The sequence below is a fragment of the Trachinotus anak genome, unplaced genomic scaffold (assembly GCF_046630095.1).
Source record: "Trachinotus anak isolate AG129_WGS33_773 ecotype Australia unplaced genomic scaffold, CSIRO_AGI_Tana_v1 ptg000023l, whole genome shotgun sequence".
Classification (NCBI taxonomy): Eukaryota; Metazoa; Chordata; class Actinopteri; order Carangiformes; family Carangidae; genus Trachinotus; species Trachinotus anak.
Window position 1 is genome coordinate 8,505,001 of NW_027273874.1, and position 21,188 is coordinate 8,526,188.

At 40.8% G+C, this 21,188-nt stretch overlaps 2 protein-coding genes across 6 annotated transcripts; one reads left to right on the forward strand and one right to left on the reverse strand.

Annotated features, from left to right (window-relative positions):
- Window positions 1-3,648: 3,648 nt before the first annotated feature.
- On the reverse strand, window positions 3,649-8,622 carry LOC139607052 (myelin-oligodendrocyte glycoprotein-like). Of its 2 annotated transcripts, none has more exons than XM_071459652.1 (6): window positions 8,437-8,622; window positions 6,496-6,864; window positions 6,254-6,343; window positions 6,045-6,151; window positions 5,730-5,822; window positions 3,649-5,276 (listed from the first exon to the last, which is right to left on the reverse strand). In XM_071459652.1, the coding sequence occupies exons 1-5, from the start codon at window positions 8,528-8,530 to the stop codon at window positions 5,805-5,807; spliced, it is 678 nt and encodes a 225-aa protein (XP_071315753.1). In that variant the 5' UTR covers window positions 8,531-8,622; the 3' UTR covers window positions 3,649-5,276; window positions 5,730-5,804. The 2 variants fall into 2 exon arrangements, with proteins under 2 accessions (XP_071315753.1, XP_071315752.1); XM_071459651.1 differs by having other exon boundaries at window positions 5,730-5,945; window positions 8,437-8,620.
- A 1,133-nt stretch (window positions 8,623-9,755) lies between these two features.
- LOC139607047 (low affinity immunoglobulin gamma Fc region receptor II-b-like) lies at window positions 9,756-18,714 on the forward strand. Of its 4 annotated transcripts, none has more exons than XM_071459639.1 (5): window positions 9,756-9,916; window positions 10,635-10,898; window positions 11,203-11,451; window positions 12,881-12,994; window positions 18,578-18,714. In XM_071459639.1, exons 1-5 carry the CDS (start codon window positions 9,886-9,888, stop codon window positions 18,712-18,714), a joined length of 795 nt encoding a protein of 264 aa, XP_071315740.1. In that variant the 5' UTR covers window positions 9,756-9,885. The 4 variants fall into 4 exon arrangements, with proteins under 4 accessions (XP_071315740.1, XP_071315741.1, XP_071315738.1 ...); XM_071459640.1 differs by lacking the exon at window positions 18,578-18,714 and adding exons at window positions 14,672-14,737; window positions 16,954-17,085 and having other exon boundaries at window positions 9,805-10,898; XM_071459637.1 differs by having other exon boundaries at window positions 9,805-10,898.
- Window positions 18,715-21,188: the final 2,474 nt, after the last annotated feature.

Below are 21,188 nucleotides of genomic sequence, written 5' to 3' on the forward strand. Positions count from 1 at the left end.
TCAAGCAATAATCATCACAAAAATGAATTACCAAATTGAAAAACCTGAATCATCCCAAAGCCCACAGTGTTTGGTTTAGGTTTTTAGATGCACACGGTTCACACTTTGTTCTCAGCTGCAGTGGAGATGGAGCATTTAGCACCTTTCCAACACTAGAGAGAGCTACACAGCAGGGTAACGTTGGGACTGGAGAGAAATCTGATATTCAGATCCAGCTCATTTTCTAATTTGTTCCTTATAAATTGCACAATACATTTACTTCTGATTCTTGAGGGGAGGAACCAATTACTGATAAGTTTCCGATGGAGATCAAATGCTCAGAATACAGACAGATGATAATATAATCAGACCGATCAGCAGCCCTGATGCCTGCTGCTGAAGCACATCATGGATTTCTCCTGGATGGTTGAGAGGCAGTGGTGCTAATAAGGAAGAAATATTGAGATTGATTGTTTGTATTGTACAACAAACTGTCCCCTTCAGTTTATTACCACACAAGAAAAAAGAAAAGCAGGAAAAATGTAACAACTACTTATCTACAATTAAATATTTGACATCTGAAAAAAAAACCCTGTGACATTGAGGAAGAGGAACAAGGGATCATGAGCTGAGTGATGATCATGTGACTCAGTGAAGCATGAAAAACATGATGATTGTTTGTGAACACAGCTGATTTGTGCTCAGCTGATTTGGGAGAGTATTATAATTTAATCATTTCATCTGGAGTCTGGAAGAAACTAGTTTTCATCACATCTTAATGAATTCATAGCGCTGGAGTGAAAATTAAATTCTTGCATGATTTCAGGCAGAATATGAGCCGTTATTATTGCAGATGTCATTTTAACTGTTTCCCACTGTTTACAAGCTGCAACCTCTGACTGATGAAATGTGGTCGATAGATTATCACTGCTCAGCTCAGATGATTTGATTCTCGTGTTCATCCTAAAAACTGTTCCTGTTTAGGCCTGTGAATCAAATCCACTTCTTTTTTTTTGATTTATCATTTTGTGTATAAAGAACAATAAACTGTGAATTAAAAGGAACGATGCAAACAATCATGCTCCTGGCACCAAAGGTTTGAACAGAGTTTTTCTGTATGCAGCTCCTCTAACTCTAAACCCTAACCTAAGCCCCGCCCACCTGGACCCACCATCCGGCCTTGCAGGATTTGGTTTCTCTGAGTGTTTAGGTCAGTCAGCCACTGATTGGCTGACTGAGCTGTTGTTACTAGAGCTCCAGAGAGAACCTGAGAGAGGAGATGTAAAACTACACTGAGATGGTTTTTGCTTCTTAAAACCACAGATATATCTTCTGATGGAGATCAACACTTCAGATAAAACACAAGTTTAAAATACGGGACCTTGAAGAGTTGTTTTGAGTTTACATTGTCACATGTTTTTATCTTGTTTGTGTCATGGGGTTGTCCATCAGTTGAATGTGCTGGTGTCTGCGTGACAGCTGATCAGATGAGAGCGTGCAGTGACTTGTGACGGCTTATTTTTGTCATATTGTCAAAACATTTGACTCATCACCAGAGTCTTGGTAATGTGAGTAAAGTCAGGACTGTGTGTGGTGCTGGGTTGTTGACAGTGTAGGACGTAGGGACTTTGATCTGTAAAATGTAAAATGTTTGTGCTAAAGGGAAAAAGACAATAAATAAATGCAATAAATCCTCCTTCATGAAGGCCGACATGTTCAGTCTGTGTTGAACCTGTTGTACAGAGGTGTTGGGTCCTGTAACAAACGAGGCCATAGGTCGTCTCTCTGCAGGTTATTCAATTCAATTCAATTCTATTTTATTTGTATCGCACCAAATCATAATTTACATTATCTCAAGGCTCTTTACAGGATCAGGTCGAGACCTGAGTTTGTTACAGAGAAAAACCCACAGTTCCCACAAAGAGCAGCACCTGGCGACAGGGGGGAGGAAAAACTCCCTTTTAACATTTAACATATTAGTAATAATGAGTCATGTTGGATCTGGATCCTGCTGCTCCAGAAACAGAGAGAGAGAGAGAGAGAGCCCAGTGCATCATGGGAATCCCCCAGCAGTCTAGCTCTATAGCAGCATAGCTAAGGGATGAGTCAGGACATACCCGAGCCAACTCTAACTATAAGCTTTACTAAACAGGACAGTTTGAAGCCTGATCTTCAAGGTAGAGAGGGGGTCTGCCTCCCGAACCCACACTGGGAGCTGGTTCCACAGGAGAGGAGCCTGATAGCTGAAGGCTCTGCCCCCCATTCTGCTCTTACAAACTCTGGGAACCACAAGTAGACCTGCATTTAGAGAGTGAAGTGTCTTATTGGGAGAATAGGGAACTATAAGCTCTTTAAGGTACGACCAGTAGTTACCTGTTGTTGCTAGGTGACATCTAGCAGCCGTAGCAGAGTGAAAAGTGTGTTATTGTAGTAATCACGTGTTTTCTTTACCACCTCATAAAAAAACCTCAAAAACCACATTCACTCCTGGTTGCACTTGTTGTCATAACTTGGCCTCAGGAGGGTGAAGGGTTTTCAAACAGAATGTTTTTCACTTTCTACACAGTAAAGCTCCCAGCATACTGTAGTTATTCTCATACAGAGAGAGGCTCCTTCACACCTGTCTGGTCTTCTTCAGCCTTATACTCCTTCTCGTGATCTGTGCTCCCAGAGTTTTTGGCTCTTGTCTGTTCCTGGAGTTAAAAAGTCTTCTTCTGGCTGCAGAGCCTTCTCCTATCGGGCCCCTCTGCTCTGGAACAACCTCCCTGCTGGTATCAGACTGTCCGACTCAGTTCATGCCTTTAAATCTAAACTTAAAACTCTAACTACCTCAGACGTTGTACCTGTTACTCTCCTAATATCGACTGATGAGCCTTGGTCTCAATAAATCAATCATACCCAGTATAGACACAGTACAGTCCAGGTTCTTCTGCCCACACAGTTACTGTGAATTTACTGCATTATTCTAACTGCATGTTTGTCCCCCCACCCCTCCTCTCTCCTTCTTTCTCCCCAGGTCCTTCTGCCCTGAGCTGCAGAGTTAGGATCTCCAGCTGCAGCTGCCTCCACGATCCTGCTCAACACCTGCTGCTGAATTATTGTCACTGTTATTAACCATCATTGATACTCTTTTTCTATCAGTCGCAGTATTATCACTAACTCTAACACTATCGTTGCTGCTGTAGGCAGATGTCGCCCACCCTCAGCCTGGTTCTGCCTCTTAAAGGAAGTTTTTCCTCGCCACCGTCACCCAGTGCTGCTCTCGGTGGGAATTGTTGGGTCTCTTTCTCTCCTGTACTTTATAGAGAAGGTCTTGACCTCCTCCAATTGGAAAGTGCCTTGAGATAACTTCTGTTGTGATTTGGCGCTGTATAAAAAATAAAACTTGATTTGAGGCTCAGGGCTCAGTCCTGTTGCTGAGAGGAACTGATGTTGCTCATAAAATTAACTAATGAACAGAAGTCAGCGGAGAGTTCAGCAGGACTGGGGTCTGCTGCTGAAAGGCACTTTTACACAGGTGGGGTTGGTGACTTGAACGCATCCTTTAACCGAACTGAGAAGTGATCTGATGAGAGACAAGCTGACGGACACACAGGAGCTGCAGGGTTTGACATTAAGCTTCACAACATGTACATTCAAGTCAACGCACAATGACACCAACACACTGCAGTCGTTTCAAAATGTAATTTATTTGGCCACTTGCACACAAATTAACTTATATTAACAGTGGTTTATAAAACTGTGGTTGTTATTGGAGAAAAACAACAAAGTGCAACATTTGAGAATAAAGTGCAAAATATTTGTAGAACTTTTCCAGAAAAATATATTTATGAACTGTAAGTTTAGAGATTAATGGTGGTTAGGTGGTTAATGGTGCCCTGCTCAGAGGAACGTTCACAGTCACAGAGTTGAGAGCATTCAAACTTTAAATTATAGTTTTTTTCTTATGAAGAAAAGTCAGTTCTGAATCATGTGCCAGATTCAAGTCCACATCCTGTGAACTCAGAAGAAACAAAAGGCTGAAAGTGAGTCAGCATAATAAATTACAAAAAAAATAAATAAATAAGGGAGGGGTGACCTCAACAGTTTTCATACTAACAGAAATAAGACACATCCCTCGTTTCAACCACACAGTTTTAACACTGGTGTGATACAAACTAATGTAAACTAATGTAATTATCATTTATCAGTCTAATAACACAGGAAATTCATCACAACCATGTTTCCCCTCAACTGAAAAGTCTGAAAACTCAAAAACTAGAACATCTCCCACCTTCTTGACCATCTGATTAGAGTTCAGTGAATCCAGGTTGGGATGTAAAGTGCCTCCAGTTTTGAATAAGCTAAATGTTATTTATTTGAAATGTTTCATAATGTGCGTTACTATTTTTTTTAAATGTAAAGTTTGATGTCAGATGTGTTGACTCTTCCCAGCGTTGTCACATTAGGTGTGACTTTTCTGTACTTGGGGCGTAACGATTGTGAAACAGAGACTGAGACCGCCATACAAACGTCCACAAAGTTAGTGTCACAATATCAGAGGACGGAGAAACAGTTGGTGCAACTGGCTCCTGATCAGTGTTTTGGCAAAACGTAGTCAAGGTTTATATCAAAAATCGACAGCCGGAGTCTCCCAGAACTTGTGCTTCAGTCACAAATCCGCTCACAAACTAAAAGGTCATGTCAGACGTAGGTGGACACTTCCGTGGGTGTAGAGAGACTCTTCTCAGTCCAAGAAATCTTGTTTTTGTCACTTTAACAGCCACCTCATGTTTTTGTCTTCTACGTTTATGGGTCATGTAAACTGGTATTTTGACGTGATGATCTGACTCCAGCATCCAAGTTGTGGGAGATGTCAATGCAGCTTCAGGGCTAGAAAGTCCAGCACACACAAAAAAAAAAGGCTCTCGCACGTATCCTCCTTTAGAGGCGAAGCTCTTGACTATAAGAAGGTTTTAGTGCATTAAAACAAACCCTTTACATCTTTTTGGTCCATCATACCTATGTCGGCTTTGTTGCCGATTGAAAGGAACAAGATCACAGTTCAAAAACTGAAATTTGCTTAAAGCACCACAACAAAGTTTGGTGTCTTTTTCCCCTTGAGAAGTAAAAGCCTGACACAAAGTGATCCTGCTGCTGATCTGGCACATGTCTTATCCAAACTGTACTTTTCAACATCTAAACCAAAGACGTCCAGAAGAGAATCCAGCAGTTTTTAACAGGCGCCTTTTAAAGTCGATTTCTCCCCCAGTTGGATCAAACACATCAACGTGTTTGATATGAGAGCTTCAGGTGAGCTGAGGATAAAGAAAACAAAGAGGACGTCAGTTTTTGCTGCAGCACACGAACCTCAGACAAACCAGCTTTTTACAGTGCACTGAATTACCAGGACATGCAAAACCCACACACCTCAGCTGATCAGTCAAACACAAAGAGCTGAGTCAAACTCATGCAGAGGAACAAAGATACAATCATTTGACTGCACCTCAAATGCAAAGCTGTGCAAATTAAACTGGAAGCCAAAACTGACACAAAGGAGACCTTTAACTTTTTCTCAGTGACTCAACCTCTTATGTTGCAGAAAACTTTGTAAAGTATAACTCGATTTATTTCATGTGCAAAATGGTTGGAAAAAAATGGTTCTTATTCTATATTTTCATTCCTTCCTTGTTTTTCTGATGCACTCATTTCACCACATTATTCACACATCATCTTATTACTGCAGTTCCTCAGATGTCGGTGAGACTCACATTGGCAGATTTCCCTCCGAAGATCTCACTGCTGCTGCTCTACTGAGTCCGTCTGTGGCTGCAGGAGTTGCTGGTTTAAATCCCCAAACAGTTCTGAAAGATCCAGGAGAGGGAAATGGAAAACGCTCTCATCTCCATCAACAACTATCAACGTTCCCCTGAGCAAGGCACCTAGGCTGGAAGCAGTTTGCTTGGGGCCAGATCGTACTTCACATCCTGGATGAACAGTGAACAGATGTTCAGCAGTGAGTCAGAGATGTCCCAGAAAAGTTTGACAAACAATAATGAAATAATAATGTTTGTTTACTGACTTACATTTTGTTTTTGACACCGTTGTTTTATAAAGAATCCACCGACACCAGCAGCCAGACACAGCACGACGCACAGAGGCAGGATCCAAGCGATGTGACGGGTCCGATCAACTGATGTGAAAGAATTAAAGACAGACGACATCTACAGTCACTGAGAGTACACAAACGTGAACAACGCACTAAAATGGAGGATTTTCTTCTCTGTTTCCTCACCTTCACCGTTCATCATGACCCCTGGATCTGGAGTCTGGAGATCTTTGGGAAGCAGCGGTGTCTCTGTCGTCTGGGTTTTATAGTCTGGATCTAGAAAAACACGAGATTTGCAGAGATTTACAACACAACATCAAAAAGAAACAACGGCTGTGGGACAACAGTGACATAGCACAAGTTTAAAAGATGTGTGGTTTTGATTTAATAGATTTACATGACCAGAAAATCTACACAAATGTACTCACCAACAACAAGTTGAATGGTTGATTCCTTCCCTAACTTTGGGATGAAACATCTGTATCTCCCTGCATCTGTGGATGTTACGTTCAGGATCTTCAGTGATATGTTTCCTCGTTTCAGCTCTTCTGTAAACAGCCTCGTCCGGCCGACGTACGACGGGATCTTGTTGTGCAGGATTTCCTGTCTGTTCCGGTACAAGTACACCAATTTCTGCCGCCTCAGCTGGTCTGAGGGGTCTGGCTTCAGATCGGGCCTCGACCACTCCACTGTAAACCTCTGCACGTTTAATGGAGGATCCAGGTGGCACGGCAGGATGACATCATCACCAGGGGCAGCAATGATTGGCTGAGATGAACCAATCATCTGATGCTGACCTGGAAAACGGAGGAAAAATTTAAAATTTGTGAAAAGCATGAAAAGCTTAGTGTGGAATCTAATTTGCTGTGTGTTGAAAACTTTTCCTTAAATTCACACAGGGACAATAACTGTTTCACATTAGCGTCTGCGACAAGAAGCTTTAGAAATGGATCTAAAAAAAATAATTTTCATTCAGATTGATCTGCTGATTATTTTCTTGATTGATCTTTTGGGCTAAAGAACAGTGAGAGAGATAAATGTCTTTAAATTGTACAACAAACTGTCTCAAACCCAAAAACATTCAGTTTATTATCACATGAGACAAAGAAAAGCAGAAAAACTTAAAAACTGAGAAGCTGGAGTTAAAAGTTTGGTAAATGTGCTTGAAAAGAAAACTGAAACAATTAAAAGACAGTTTGTTATTTTCTGTCCATTTATTGTTTCAGCTCCATTTCATCTGAAAAAAGCTCGTTTTCATCATGTTAATGATGTAAATATCCTGTTGGTGTGAAAATGAAATTCTTCAGCTGCATGATTAAAGACAGAAAACAGAACAAGCCGATCCCTAACCATACACTGTTAAAGTGAGGCTCACACACTAAATGATTGATCTCACTGTCAATTGGTAATTATAGGAAAAATTACCCATCATGCCTGTTATTATGACAATTTAATGAACACTTGATTGGTCACTGAACACCTGCTTTGTTATTTATTAGTTGTGATGCTTTTGTAAATAATTCATATTGCAGGAGTTGATCATTGAGGCCCATTGAATCAGAAATCAATACTTTTTAAGGCAGAGCAGCAAATCTTTAGTGCAACTGTTCATGTGGTTATTCTTAAAAAGAAAACATGTGAAGCTAAGGCTCTGAAGGAGGCTGATTAATGGAGATCATAAAATAATGCATTTTTATCACTGGTCTGAATTAACAGCTGTTGGAAGAATCCCAAAATGTAAAAACAGACCTAGAACATCCCGCCTCTGGCCTCGCCACTCTAATCACCAACGGACAGTGAACGCCACCATCCGTTATCTGTAGTTTCTGTGAAACTCAACAGAAACTACACGGTCTGTTAATTTATGTAAAAGAGGAGATGTTCGTTTCATTTCACTTCCCTGGTTGCTTCCCACAACAGGCCACAGGTTCATCTTTAATCATGGGTCTATTACATTCTACTGACATTTGAAATCACGGGGAAAAGACGCTCCTCACTTGCGACTTCAGAACTTGCCTGAGAATCATCACGTTTTAAAGTTTCCTTCAGTATTTAAATAGTTTAATGAGAGTTGTCTTCATATCCAACAGCACACAGCAAACATGGACCTTTAATCTCCTATTCGGCAGAACTACTTTATCAGATAGTAAACGAATAAAAGATAAAAAAACGAAATTGTCCTCAAAAACATTGATTTAACAGCACTTTTCATCTGCGACAGAGGAACCAGACAACACAAGCTAATGCAGCTTGTGACGGAAAATCTGACAGAGACTGAAACACGTTGCCGCTACAGAGAAGTGAACGAAAGACGGTGAAGACAAACGGAAAACTCGGTTTCAGGAGCTCAGAGTAACGAGTCTGTTTACCTGCAGCCGGAGAGAAGCAGGCGAGAGCCCGGAGGAGGATGAGCGTCCAGGGGAGAGAAGAGTCAGTGAGCCCCCTAAGGTCCGGAGCGGCCATCGTGGGCGGTCACAGGTTCACCTCCACAGCACAGACTGCTTCCTCCCTGCTCAGGGATGTTACTATAACCTCCAACCACAGCTCCATGTTAATATAACCATGGCTCCACCCACCTCCACCCACCTGTTCCAGACGTCATGACGTCACTCTCTGCGTCAGCGTCACACGCCTCTTACGCCTTTGTTTATTTTTATACACTGAGTCAAACTCTTTCCATTAATTAGATTCACATCGACTCAGGGATAATTTTATTTCTGTACAGCAGTGACTGTATCAGATCTTTTCTGTGATGTATGTTCATGATTGTAATGTTTTTAATTTAAGTAAAAAATAAAAACTATATGGTTACACACACACACACACACACACACACACACACACACACACATATATATATATATATATGTAGATGAAAGCATAAGACCTAATTTTAATAACAAAATAATTCTAAACTCAATGTTTCAAACATAAAAACTGAATTATTTCTGTACCTGTAAAATCAAAGCCATCATCACAACCAAATTCTGGGAGATTTCTGGCAACTCCACCAATGGCTGAGCTAACCTGCTGCAACACACACAGGAAGTACCTGTAATACTGCAAGGACTGACTCGCTCATTATTTAGTGAGCTCAAAGAAATAACGTAGAGCATCAGTTACAAAGTTCAGTACTCACCAACAACAGTTGTATTTCTCTGGTGCTTTCATACGTTGCATCAGACAGCCTCATAATTTAGAGCTGTAATAAATCAGCCTCTCTCCTCTTTCTAAACCCAACACTCTCCCCACCTCCATGACACCAGCAACACTATCGACTCGAGTCAGTGCTTGATAATCCGCCCACCTGTTGTAAATCTGACACACCCACTGAGTTTTTTTAAGGTGACCATTGACAGAATGTATCACAAAGCAGGTGTATGTCATAGATGACCTAGAAAAAAAGGTTTTCCTTGTGTTTAGAGGCCAGACTCAGGTCCTGTCAAGCTCTGTCTTTGACCTCTGACCCCATCAGTTCCTGAGTCTGTTTCTGATTTGGCCGGACCGTCAGCCTTCAGTTTCCTGTTCCAGAAAGGTAGTTGTGTAATTTAAGTTGCTTTTGTCTGTTTAATGAAAAAAATATAAATATCAAAAGGGTCAGGGTCAAAAAAATCTTTGACATTTGAGATGTTAACAAAAGACAAAAAACCCTGATGAACATCCTCCACAAAAAAATTCTTCACACATTTAGACCTGAATATGACAAAACAGCAGGAAACTGTGGCCTATGTGTGACATTCAGTCAGAGGGAGATAGAGAGATGCAGCCCCCCCACAGGCTCAAAGCACAATCAGTTCATCTATCAGCGGTGAAGCAGCATGGAGATATCGACACTGTGCGCTGTTGTTGGTGAGTACTGAGCTTTGTTACCCATGTACTGAGTTATTTCTTTGAGCTCATTAAATAATATACCGCTCTCAACCAGAGGTGATTTTATGGGAACTCAGGCCACGACTACCAGATTAACTTAACTTAACTCGCAACTACCCAGCAGGGACAGAAGAAGAAGGAATTAGAACACAAGAACGTACCAGGCCACAAACCACCTGATCAGATATTCACTGTCTCTGCAGACAGAATCTTCCAGATGCATCTGAATCATTAAAGTGGCAGCAGCAGCTTTATAAGTTGCTCTTTGTGCTTTGATGCTGGGTGATGTGGGAAGTTTTGATTGTGCTGCTGCAGATGCTTCTGACTTTCTTTGTTTGCATGGCATGGTGAACAGGCAGGAAGCCCTCACTCTGAGCTATTAATGAAAACTACACCCAACAAAATAACTCCTCAGCTTCACATTGATCCCATTAATGAGTGCGGCTCATTAATGAGTTTATTCCTGTTGGGTTTTCAACATCGAGCAGCTTGAATCAACTCAGTCATTGTTCAAAATCAAGTTTGTGGTGAAACAAGGAAGAAACGAAATCCGAACAAAGGTGACAAACTCACTGAGCATCTACACATCAGCTAATGTCTCCGAGTTGCTGTACAGGAATATAAAAGACTTCTGTTGTTTAAGGCACATTTATGGAAAAAATAAACCACAGTTTGTCGTCCTCTGTGTTTCTTGCAGCCACCCTGACCGTCCTGCCCAACAGATCCCAGTTCTTCCTGTACGAGTCTGTCTCTCTGAGCTGTGGGCAGCAGGGAAACTCCTCTGATTGGACGGTTAAGAGGAACATATCCCCAGAAATAACTGAAGATTGTCCCAGACCCACAGACAGAAGAAATGAATCCCACTGCTTCATTGATGATATTTACCCACTCGACACTGGAGTGTACTGGTGTGAGTCTGCAGCAGGAAAGTGCAGCAACACTGTCAACATCACGGTCACAGGTGGGTTTGAACAAACTAAAACTGGAGCCAGGAAACACTCAGGTACCCAGAGATTATTGCTGGACATTAAATGGATTTTAGTAACAACAGGTCGCAGTGTTCTAGTTCGCTGCTGTCCTCACCAGAAAAACAAACGACCTATTTTATGTTTTCCTGTGCAGCAACCTCCTGGGGTTGGGCACGACCTATTCACGCACACACACACAAACAATCACCATTTTCAACTGGCAACCAACTTGATCGTCTTGGATTTGCTTATGTGAGGAGATTTTAAAAACAAGGTGTTTTCTTGGGGATCGTTCAGGAGGCTCAGTGATCCTGGAGAGTCCGGTCCTCCCTGAGATGGAGGGAGACGATGTGACTCTGCGCTGCAGAAACAGGACGACCTCCTCCTCCAGTCTCACCACGGATTTCTACAAAGATCAGCTTTTCATTGGGAGCAGCTCCACAGGAAACATCACCATCCACAGTGTTTCCAAATCTGATGAAGGACTCTACAGGTGCCACATCTCTGGAGCTGGGGGGTCACCAGGGAGCTGGCTGACTGTCAGAGGTGAGATCAGCCTTTAAGTCCCTGAAAGCCTGTTTACTCAGCTTTATGAGTAAACAGGTTTTACTATGACAAACGAGGTCTTACAGTAACAACAGCCTCTGCCAGGTTAAGTTTCTGTATTTGTCCTTTCGTTCTTTCTTTTCTTTCTGGTTTAATGTGGACCAGCCTCATCGTACCTTCACTTATTATTCAAGGTTTAAAACCAGGTTTTAAACACGTCCTCACAAATATTAAGCTAATACCCAAAGGTTCTTTTTTTTCTCTGTACTGGGCCGTTTGCTCTCCCCTGGCATTTTCTTCTCAGGACTGAACCTCATTTTGTTCAATAACAACTTACTGAAGAAAGAATGAGCTAGCTACCCAGCAGGACGCCAGGGTAACATCAGGAAGACGTCGGACTCTATTGGCTCTGATGTCGGAGAGACGTTAGGGTCACATTGTCACGTTGGGTTTTTTTCACAACTAATGAATGATGATGTCGTTGCACTGAGACGTTTGCATTATAATAATCAACCTCAGCTGTCGTCAGTATCCTACGTCAAAATACTGTTAGCATCCGACACTGTCCTAACGTTGAATTTTGGTCACCCAACGTCACAACCTACATTCAACCAAATATCAACGTCTACTCTAGAATAAAGTCACAGTGACTCACAGGAGAAGTTCTCACAGTCTATTCACACGTTGTATTTGTACTAATCAGCTCCTTCCTCACAAATATTCAGAAACTATTCCTCTCTTCTGTAGCAGTTTCTCCTCCAGAGTAAAACTGGGAGGTGTCACACGGCTAACGGCCAAGTTACTAGCGGATGTGTACGTGGACATCAGCGGACACCTCGGATACGTAGTCGTTCTCTCCTGTTTGAGTCCACGTTCCACAGATGTGCAGTTTTATCATCTTCTGCATCGCACCACAGAACCCAGTGGAGCGTACGCCCAGCTGGTGTCCTTGTAGCCCAGTGGCTTTGTGTAGTAAACAGCTTCCTCTGTTTTTAGCCCTTTGGCTCTGCAGTCGTTGGAGGGTCGACACGGCCAGCTGACGGTCAGCGCTGAACCTCTGTGGTTGAAGTTCACCAAGCTGAACATGATTGAAAAAACTGTCATGGATTTACTTCAGCACAGTAAACAACACAGCAGTAATACAGCTACGTTCTTTAATTTGTGTTTTTAAGAAGGAGTTTTCAAAAAATTCAAACGATTAGAATTAGACGGAGGAAACTGAATATTAAAGGAATATTCAGACATCTTTGTTGCTACGCTGGTTTCCTGTAGATTGGTTTAAATTGAATATAAATATTGATCTAAATGAGCGTGTGTTCTGAGGTTTATCCATAGCATGTTTAGCCTAGCTTAGCAGAAAGCCATAGGTGCAGCTGTGGCTCTTAGCCTGTTTGCATTGAGGCCAACTTGTGGTTTTTCTGTTTTGAAGCGAGACATCCTGAAGCGCCTCAGTCCTCCCTCACACACATTCTGCTTCCTGTGGCGGGTGTTTGTCTGCTGCTGGCCGTGGTGATGCTGTTCTTCTTCTGGAGACACCGTAAAGGTCAGTGTTGTGTCATGTCAATAAAGTGACATTTTGCATCCTGCTGTTTCAGTGTCACTTCTCTCAGGGTCGTACGTTGAATGTGATGAGCGTGAAAAGGCCAATTGTTGAAGAACTCAAGGTCCACTTATGAGCTTTCTTCCTGATTTTCAACTGAGCTATGTGCGTTAGTTAGAATTGGTTCAAACTTGATTTCATTCCTTCCAATTTTTTCAGTTTTTCAATGACACTTGTTGTTGGTGAGTTCTCTCTCTTCCATTTATGCTCCTCGTGCAGATACCTTTGGTTTTATTTACTGAAGTTTTGGGACGTTAGTCTGAGATTTCCCCACAACACAACAGTAGATACAACAGTTGACACATGGACTATTTCTTCAGTAGAACGAGGGCCCAATTAAAACAGTTCAGTCTGGATTATCGATGAAAAAGGGGACATTGTTCCTAGAAAAATGTTTTGCAGTTGAACCAAAACTGAAGCAAGTTAAGGGAATTAAGAAAATATGTTTCGGTTATTTAGATGAAGAAACCATATAAAGATAGATTCTATTCCAGATACTCAACAAAGAGCATCAATTAACTTTTTTAAAATAAATTTAGCACAATATATTTATTATAGCCACAGCATCATGGACAGAGACACAGATGAACTAATTCTAACTGCGTCTTTCATGGACTATGAATTTAGTGACGCAAAGTTCTGACCTTAATCAATGGATGGTATTTAAACTATCAATGCTCCTGACCATCTCTTCAGTGTCTGATAAAACAAACATACCTATGGGGTGTGGTATGTTCATTTTAAACAGAGCAAACCCTGGGTGGAGTCATGTTTGTCTGACTTTTGGAGACATGAAAAGCTTCTTTTGCTGTTCAGGTATTTTATTTACATCATCAGACACTGAAGCTGTTAAAAATATTCTACAAACAAAGGATGAACAGTGAAGATGGAAAAAAAGATCAGATTAAGATGATTGTGACGAATAACTATTATTTTATAATAATAATTACATTATAATTATTTTTCTTTCAGGTACTATTTCACAGTAGCAGGGTTGTGTTCTGCACAGACAAAGAAGTCCATTATTAATTCATATGTTTTGGGATTTTCCTGTGGTTTATTTAGCCTCGATGAAAGAAAACAGATAATACGACACAGAAATCTGGCTCCTGCTGCTTCCTCCTCTCGCCTACTTTGATCTCCCACGCTCACTAACAAAATACAGACACTTCACAGCTGACAGCACATGAAAGACACACACTGCCTCAACTATAGTAACACAAACCTACACATAATACAAAGGGACATTAGTGGAGCACAGTTCATAGATGCAATAGATCAATGAATAAATAAAAGGCTGAGCATAAGTGATGTAACTGAAAACAAGAGTCCTCTGAACTGAACTAATAACAAGCAAAAGTAAATGTAAAGTTTCTCAGATGTGTATAATAATAATTTTAGTTTTCATGTGGAGCCATAAAAGCATCACCTTCAACAGACGGTTGACAGAACCACATTTCCACTGATTCAGTGTTTGCATGTTGGTTTATTTTCCAGAAGCTCCTGAAACAGTCTTTTCTGTTTTTTTAGATTTTCAGTTTCACTGTTAAACCTCACAAACATCTGGATCCACATTTTTAAAACAGCTGCTGTGTAACCGTGAATGATGTTGTGTTGCAGGTAAAAATGATGTTTCATACACTGATGTTACCATCACACAGAACGTGCAACCACACAGGATCAGAGGTAAACACACACTTTAAACCATGTAACTAAATGTACTGTATTTGTACTTTACTTGAGTATTTCCATTTTATTCTATTGATACTTCTACTCCTCTACAAACTGGACTTTTTGCATATTTTACAGCCATAGATACGAGTTACTTTTACAAACATATGACCAACTTGTTAAATTTAATTGTTCAAAAATTAATTATAATAAGTTTAAAAGTATTAAACGATTACACAATATTGAAATTATGCTTATACGTTAATGTGATAATATTCTGATAATGTATATGAAAACATGAATTTTTCTCAATGAGTACTTTTACTTTTCAAACTCTCAGTGTGTTTTGCTACTGACTCTTTTACTTTTTAATGCTGGACTTTGGTGACGGAGTATTTTTACAGAGTGGTTTTATTACTTTCACTTGAATTAAAGATCACTGACGTCTGTATTGTTGTTCTTCCTCCACTGGTTTCAGACTGCTTTCCTAAATAATTACCAACAGCTGACATATCTTAAAAGATGTATAAATAAACTGGACATAAATTCACAAATATTCCTATGAGGTTCTGAACTAAAAACCAAAACTACGTCAGACTTGAGGTCTTTCATTATGAAACAGTAAAACTCTCCTCTCTGCCTGTGACACAGATACTGAGTCTTTCTTCCTCTATGTAATGAACCTGTTGTGTAACACTCCTCTGGACCATGTGTGTTTGTTGTTGTTAAGCCTGTAGAAGGAAGCTCCGCCTCTCACGTTGGTATAACGTGATGACATCATCAGTAACCAAGGTTACCATAATAAACAAACAGTCAGGTCAACGCTCTCCGCTGGTATCTCAGTGCTTCAGAAATCACAGGGAGTTTTCACAGAAACTGATCATATCATAACAGAAATCTTGATACGATTTTACACACATTTCCATGGAGCTTGTTGCTGTGTTTCTGTCTCTAAGCTGTTTTATTCAGGACTGAGATCTTGGTACAGTCCAGGACTTTATCCTGGTTTACATGGATTTGTCATTAATATGTGTTTGGGATGGATCAACATTGTAAAAGAAACACGTAATAACAGACGAGCAGGTGTGGATGGATTATGAGGAAATGGGCCCCTGGGCACACAGACAAAGGCCCCCACCACTTCTATACTGAACCAAAATATAAACACAACACTTTTGTTTCTACTCACATTTTTCAGTGGTAGTAGAAGTTAAAGATTAAGATTTTCTCTACACACACACAGAGTTTATTTCTCTTGAATTTTGTTGACGTGTCAATGAGCACTTGACCTTCAGCAGGATCATCAGCCCACCTATCAAGATGCTGATTACACAGCATGGTTACTGCACAGGTGAGCTGTGAGCTGACCAAGGTGAAAGGTCATAGAGCTCCATCACTGTCCACAAACACCACAACAGTGAGTCACTGTGTCTCTGGGGAAAGTTCCTTCAATATCACAAACACACTGTGGTTTATTTGACTCACTCTCACTCACTCACTCTCACTCACTCTCACTCACACACACACACACACACACACACACACACACACACACACACACACACACACACACACACACACACACACACACACACACACAGTCCTGCGGACACAAGAGAGCACCGGTGGATTAATCCACCACAGAAAGTAGTCCCCCACAAAAACTACTTGCTCCTGTTTGTTTGTTAAAACACTACAGTGATGAGCTGTATTAGGAATTTACTGAGGTATTTTTTTTTACATAAATAATTGTGTGGTGTTTCTGAAAAACATGTCTGGGCCACAGCGGGGAGGTCAGAGAGTCCAGAGAGAAACTAACACATTGTTGGTTTTGGTCTTTTGTTGACTGGAAACTCCGGTGAAGATGCAGCAGTTTGTAGCTTTATTAATCATAGTTTCATTGTTTATGTTTCTATTCTGCTCCGTTCTAAACATGGAACACATACAGACAAATAAAACCAAAGATATGAAAGATATTTTTGATGCTTTTATTCTGAAAGCAGAGACAAACTTTCCTTCTTTTGTTGAGTTTTGTTCAACCATTTCCTGTCAGTGTTGATATGTTTATAAGACTCATTTTCTTGTGACTCATTTCATCATCGGCAGTAACTTAACATTTGTCCCAATAAACGTATTGATAAGATTTGAAGGCTGGAGATGTGTTGCACCTCCGCCCTGCAGTGCTGACTGTACCTTGTGTGTTAATGTTTGTGTGTGTCCTTCCTCCACAGACGTGGACGCTGCTCCAACCTTCTACTCAGCCGTCAAACCAGGATGCACCTGACAGGAAACAACAGCAGCAGAGTTCAAGTGTAGAAATCAGGATTTTATGGATCAAACTGAAGAAATGTTCAATGTATTTTTATAGAAAACACAACAAATGACAGTTTATGTTCCTCAGCAACACGACTGAAGAGTCTGAAGTCCTTTCATTCTGTGTCTCTTTGTGGTCATCTTGTCTTGTTTTGTGTCTGAATAGGTTTCAGTTTATTCTTTTTGTCCCTGACTCCTGTGAATATTCTCTCATCTCTCACTTTAAACATTTGCACAAAACTAAATCTGATCAACGTCATGGACAAGAGAATAAAGTCTCATCTTCTTCTTTACTGTCTAAATACAGTGACACGGAGAGTTTGGTTCTTCTTCTCATTTACAGACAAAAATAAAACATGCAAACAAACTGTGTGAAACTTGATAAATATGTAAATTTCCCAGAAACTGAGACTTGGTGTTTTCAGTTCCTCGTTCTCTCTCAGACGTGTGTTTGTTTCATGGTGCGTGAATGTAAAGCCTGAATAAATAGATTTTAATTAGAATGTGTTTAATCAAGACAAAGTCAACACGACTGAGAGTCCGATCACAGCTGCTCGTATTTGTCAGATTTCAACACTGAGAACAATCACCAGCCACAGGAGAGAAAATGAGCTTCAGTGTCTTTAATGAGAGATGCTGCTCTCATCATTGTCCTCCTCCCCAGCAGGACCACTGCTCCACTGTCATCTTCAGGCTGCATGAACGGGCCTGTTGTGGGGCCGGTCTCTAACCACACTCTGAAAATGGTGACAGTGTCGGAGAAGGTTTGGATTGTGTGATCACACAGTCGACGTTTGTCTGTAACTGGTTTTCTCGTGATGACGGTGCTCGCCTCCCCATGTGACGCTGCTCTGCAGGGGCCTCGCTGCAGGTGCCTCGCTGCATCCCGGGCTCATCGTCACCCAGGACGACTGTGGTTGGTTGCAGAAATACAAACTGTAGTAGGAACTGGTAACTGGAGCAGTCAGACCATCCTCCTGCAGCGTGAAACCCAAACCTCTTCACCTCAAACCAAACGCTGTAAAAAGACATGACATGAAACTGGCGTGGTACTGGAACGAAGTCTCACGAGATCACGTTGCTCTCGGTGGGTTTGGTACTATGAGTAACACGTGTGGTATTTGATCCAGTGTTTATTGAGTTAAAACACTGTCAGGGTGCAGCTTTAAATTTGACTTTACTTTATATCTGACAGGTTCCCATGACGTACAGATATTGATCTTCATTGGTTTGGAAAATTCTTGGCAATGTTCCCTGATCCTATTTTTAGCAGCACAAAGGATTTGGTGACAGTGTTGTTACTATATCTGACTGTACAGGAAACACTAGATTCCATTAGTTTGCTGAGTCTCAGGTGAACTCACTCTCTCACACACAGTAAATACCTGGACTCTGAGACATGATGTTTATTGATTTATCTACAGTAACCTCAGGCTGAATCATTTTAGACTGCAGCTCCAGGTTATCCATAAAACTAATACTCCTACAACATTCAGTGACAACGTTTCAGCTCATGTTTAAAATGAAATCTTTTCTCATTAGATGCGACACCTCTGCCCTCCCTGGACGATCTCTCCAGGTCCCTCAGACCCCTCACATCCAGCCCACCACCTGCTCCACCTGTTGCCCTCTGGGAAGCGCTGCAGGTCGATCAAATCGTTGACCCCGCTGTGCAATGACAATAAAGTCTATTCTGATTCTGTCTGTTCTGATACAGGGAACAAATAAGTGACTCTTCATTAGAAACTTACTCACTGAAAAGCTTCTGTCATGTGAAGATGAACCTGTGGAGGAAATAACTGGCAATAATTAAACTGTTTTCCCCTCATTAGCATCTTCTGACTGGTATCACAGGCCTGTTTTTACTTCCTTAAAACTGATCACATAGTTTCCACGCAATAATTTGTTGATCGGGTCACATAAGGAAGAACAGACCAGATTGTTTTTGGGGGCAATCCCCGGTAACAGCGGGATTTTTATGATTCCCCCAAACAAAACTCTTTTGCTTTCAGTGAACAATAATTTCATTTTCATCTGAACACATCACTTTTTTTAACCTTCTCTGAAAGTCCCATCATCTGTGAATTAGAATTTCCCCAAGTGATTAATAAAGTATTCTATCTATCTATCTATCTATCTATCTATCTATCTATCTATCTATCTATCTATCTATCTATCTATCTATCTATCTATCTATCTATCTATCTATCTATCTAATTAGATGTTGTAACTTGACCATTTAGTAAAATACAACATGTTCAATATAAACCAAAATATTAAAATGCTTCAAGCCTCAAGGTCAAGTACTGGTGTTTCCTGTCCTTTGGCCTATATATATATATATATATATATATATATATATATATATATATATATAGGCTGAAATATAGTGGTGACAAATTTCAGTTAATGTGATTAACATCTGGAGCCTCCAGGGACTCAGCCATTTCTCAAAATACTTCCTGTATGTAAATGTGTGAATAGTTTGTTTGTTTTATTTGTCACATATTTTAATATGTGCAGTGAAATACTGAAACGCGTCTCTCTGGATAAAAGGTCAGACATAAATAATTAGTGATAATTAATATTGTCTGCACAAGGTGAAAGGTTGGATTCTGTTTAACTCAGATTCTTTTATTTTATGTATAAATGTATTTGTGTTAGAATAATAGTTTTATTATCTGGCTGCTCATGTTCTCTGTCCTATGTCCCGATGAGAGTGGACAGGTGAACACATCACAGCCATTCTCCACTCACTTGAATACAAGGTCCCCCTCCTCACCCACCAATGCACCCACTAACCTCATCACAATCATGAGAACTGCCTCCTCCTCCCCCAGGACTGAGCTCAGCACCATGGGTGACCATGGGCGTCCTGCCCCGCTGCCCCCATCTGTGGAAAGCCCCTCCCTGACCGTCTGAGGGCCCCACAGACCACTGCATGTTTTAAAAAAGCCTGAAAACATTTCTTTTGAACAGAATTTACTTATCTGTTGTCTTCATTTGCCTTTTTAAATATATTTTATCTGCAGCAGTTAGAGATTTGTTCAAATGTAAAGTGCGTTACAAATAAAATGTATTATTATTATTATTATTATTATGATGATGATGATGATGATGTTGTAGTCAGTGTCCTGTGTTTTCATGTTTGCCCCATAGAGTGGCAGTTTTCATTTAATGACAGTAAAGTCAACTCTGCTTCTGATGTCGCTGCCTGTCAGTTCGCTCTGACTGAGAATCACACCTTCATCTCATCACAGCAGTGAACCAGGTTTTCAGTGTCAAAGTTCAGTGGTTCAGAGCAGAGAAAAAGTCCCAACAGAGAGAGAAGGAAACAGGAAGAGACAAGTGAGGGTGGGGCCACACTGAGGCAGGAAGTGAGACAACAGACACCAGTAATTTCAAAATAAACAAGAGAGAACTAAACAGTCCAGACACAGAGAGTAACAGTGACTGATTTAATCATTGAATCACATGATTTAATCTCTGGACCATTAGAGTCATGTCTCAACAACAGGTGAGCCCAGATTTCCCTTTAAGGATGTGGGAGGGACCAGGTGAGAGGTTCAGACTCATCTCATGACACTGTCTCCAGGGTCACTGGTTTGAAGAAAACTGAAATATGGTGACATCTAGTGGCCAGATTCTGGTACTGCAGGAGGAGTTCAATCAAACTGTATCAGCTTTTTCATTTCACCACGCAAATGAGATTAAAAACATGATATTTTAAGAGGACATATTTATTGATATCAAAGCTAAAAGCAGCCGTACAGAAAGAAGACTCCACCTGCTCTGGACTGAGGTCAGTCCCAGAAACACCACTGACAACTATCATCTGAAATAAAGGTTTATTTACAAAATGTAATGAGAAATCCACAGTAACATGAAGACAATATTCAATATTCATAATAATATTGAATAATATGGAAAATATTAATAATAACTCATATAACAATTTCTCCCACTTGTAACAGATGTTGGAGGGAGAGTCTCGCTCATGTTTTGTGACTCAGGTCTTGATCCAGAGCTCTGACTCCTTCTGACAGGAAGGGGGTCTTGTTAGTCCTGATGGGTCTGATCAGGGGTTGGTCCCCTCTCTCTGTCTGCATGGAGACAGTGAGAGAGGTGAAAGGTCAGAAGTCAGACTGGGTGT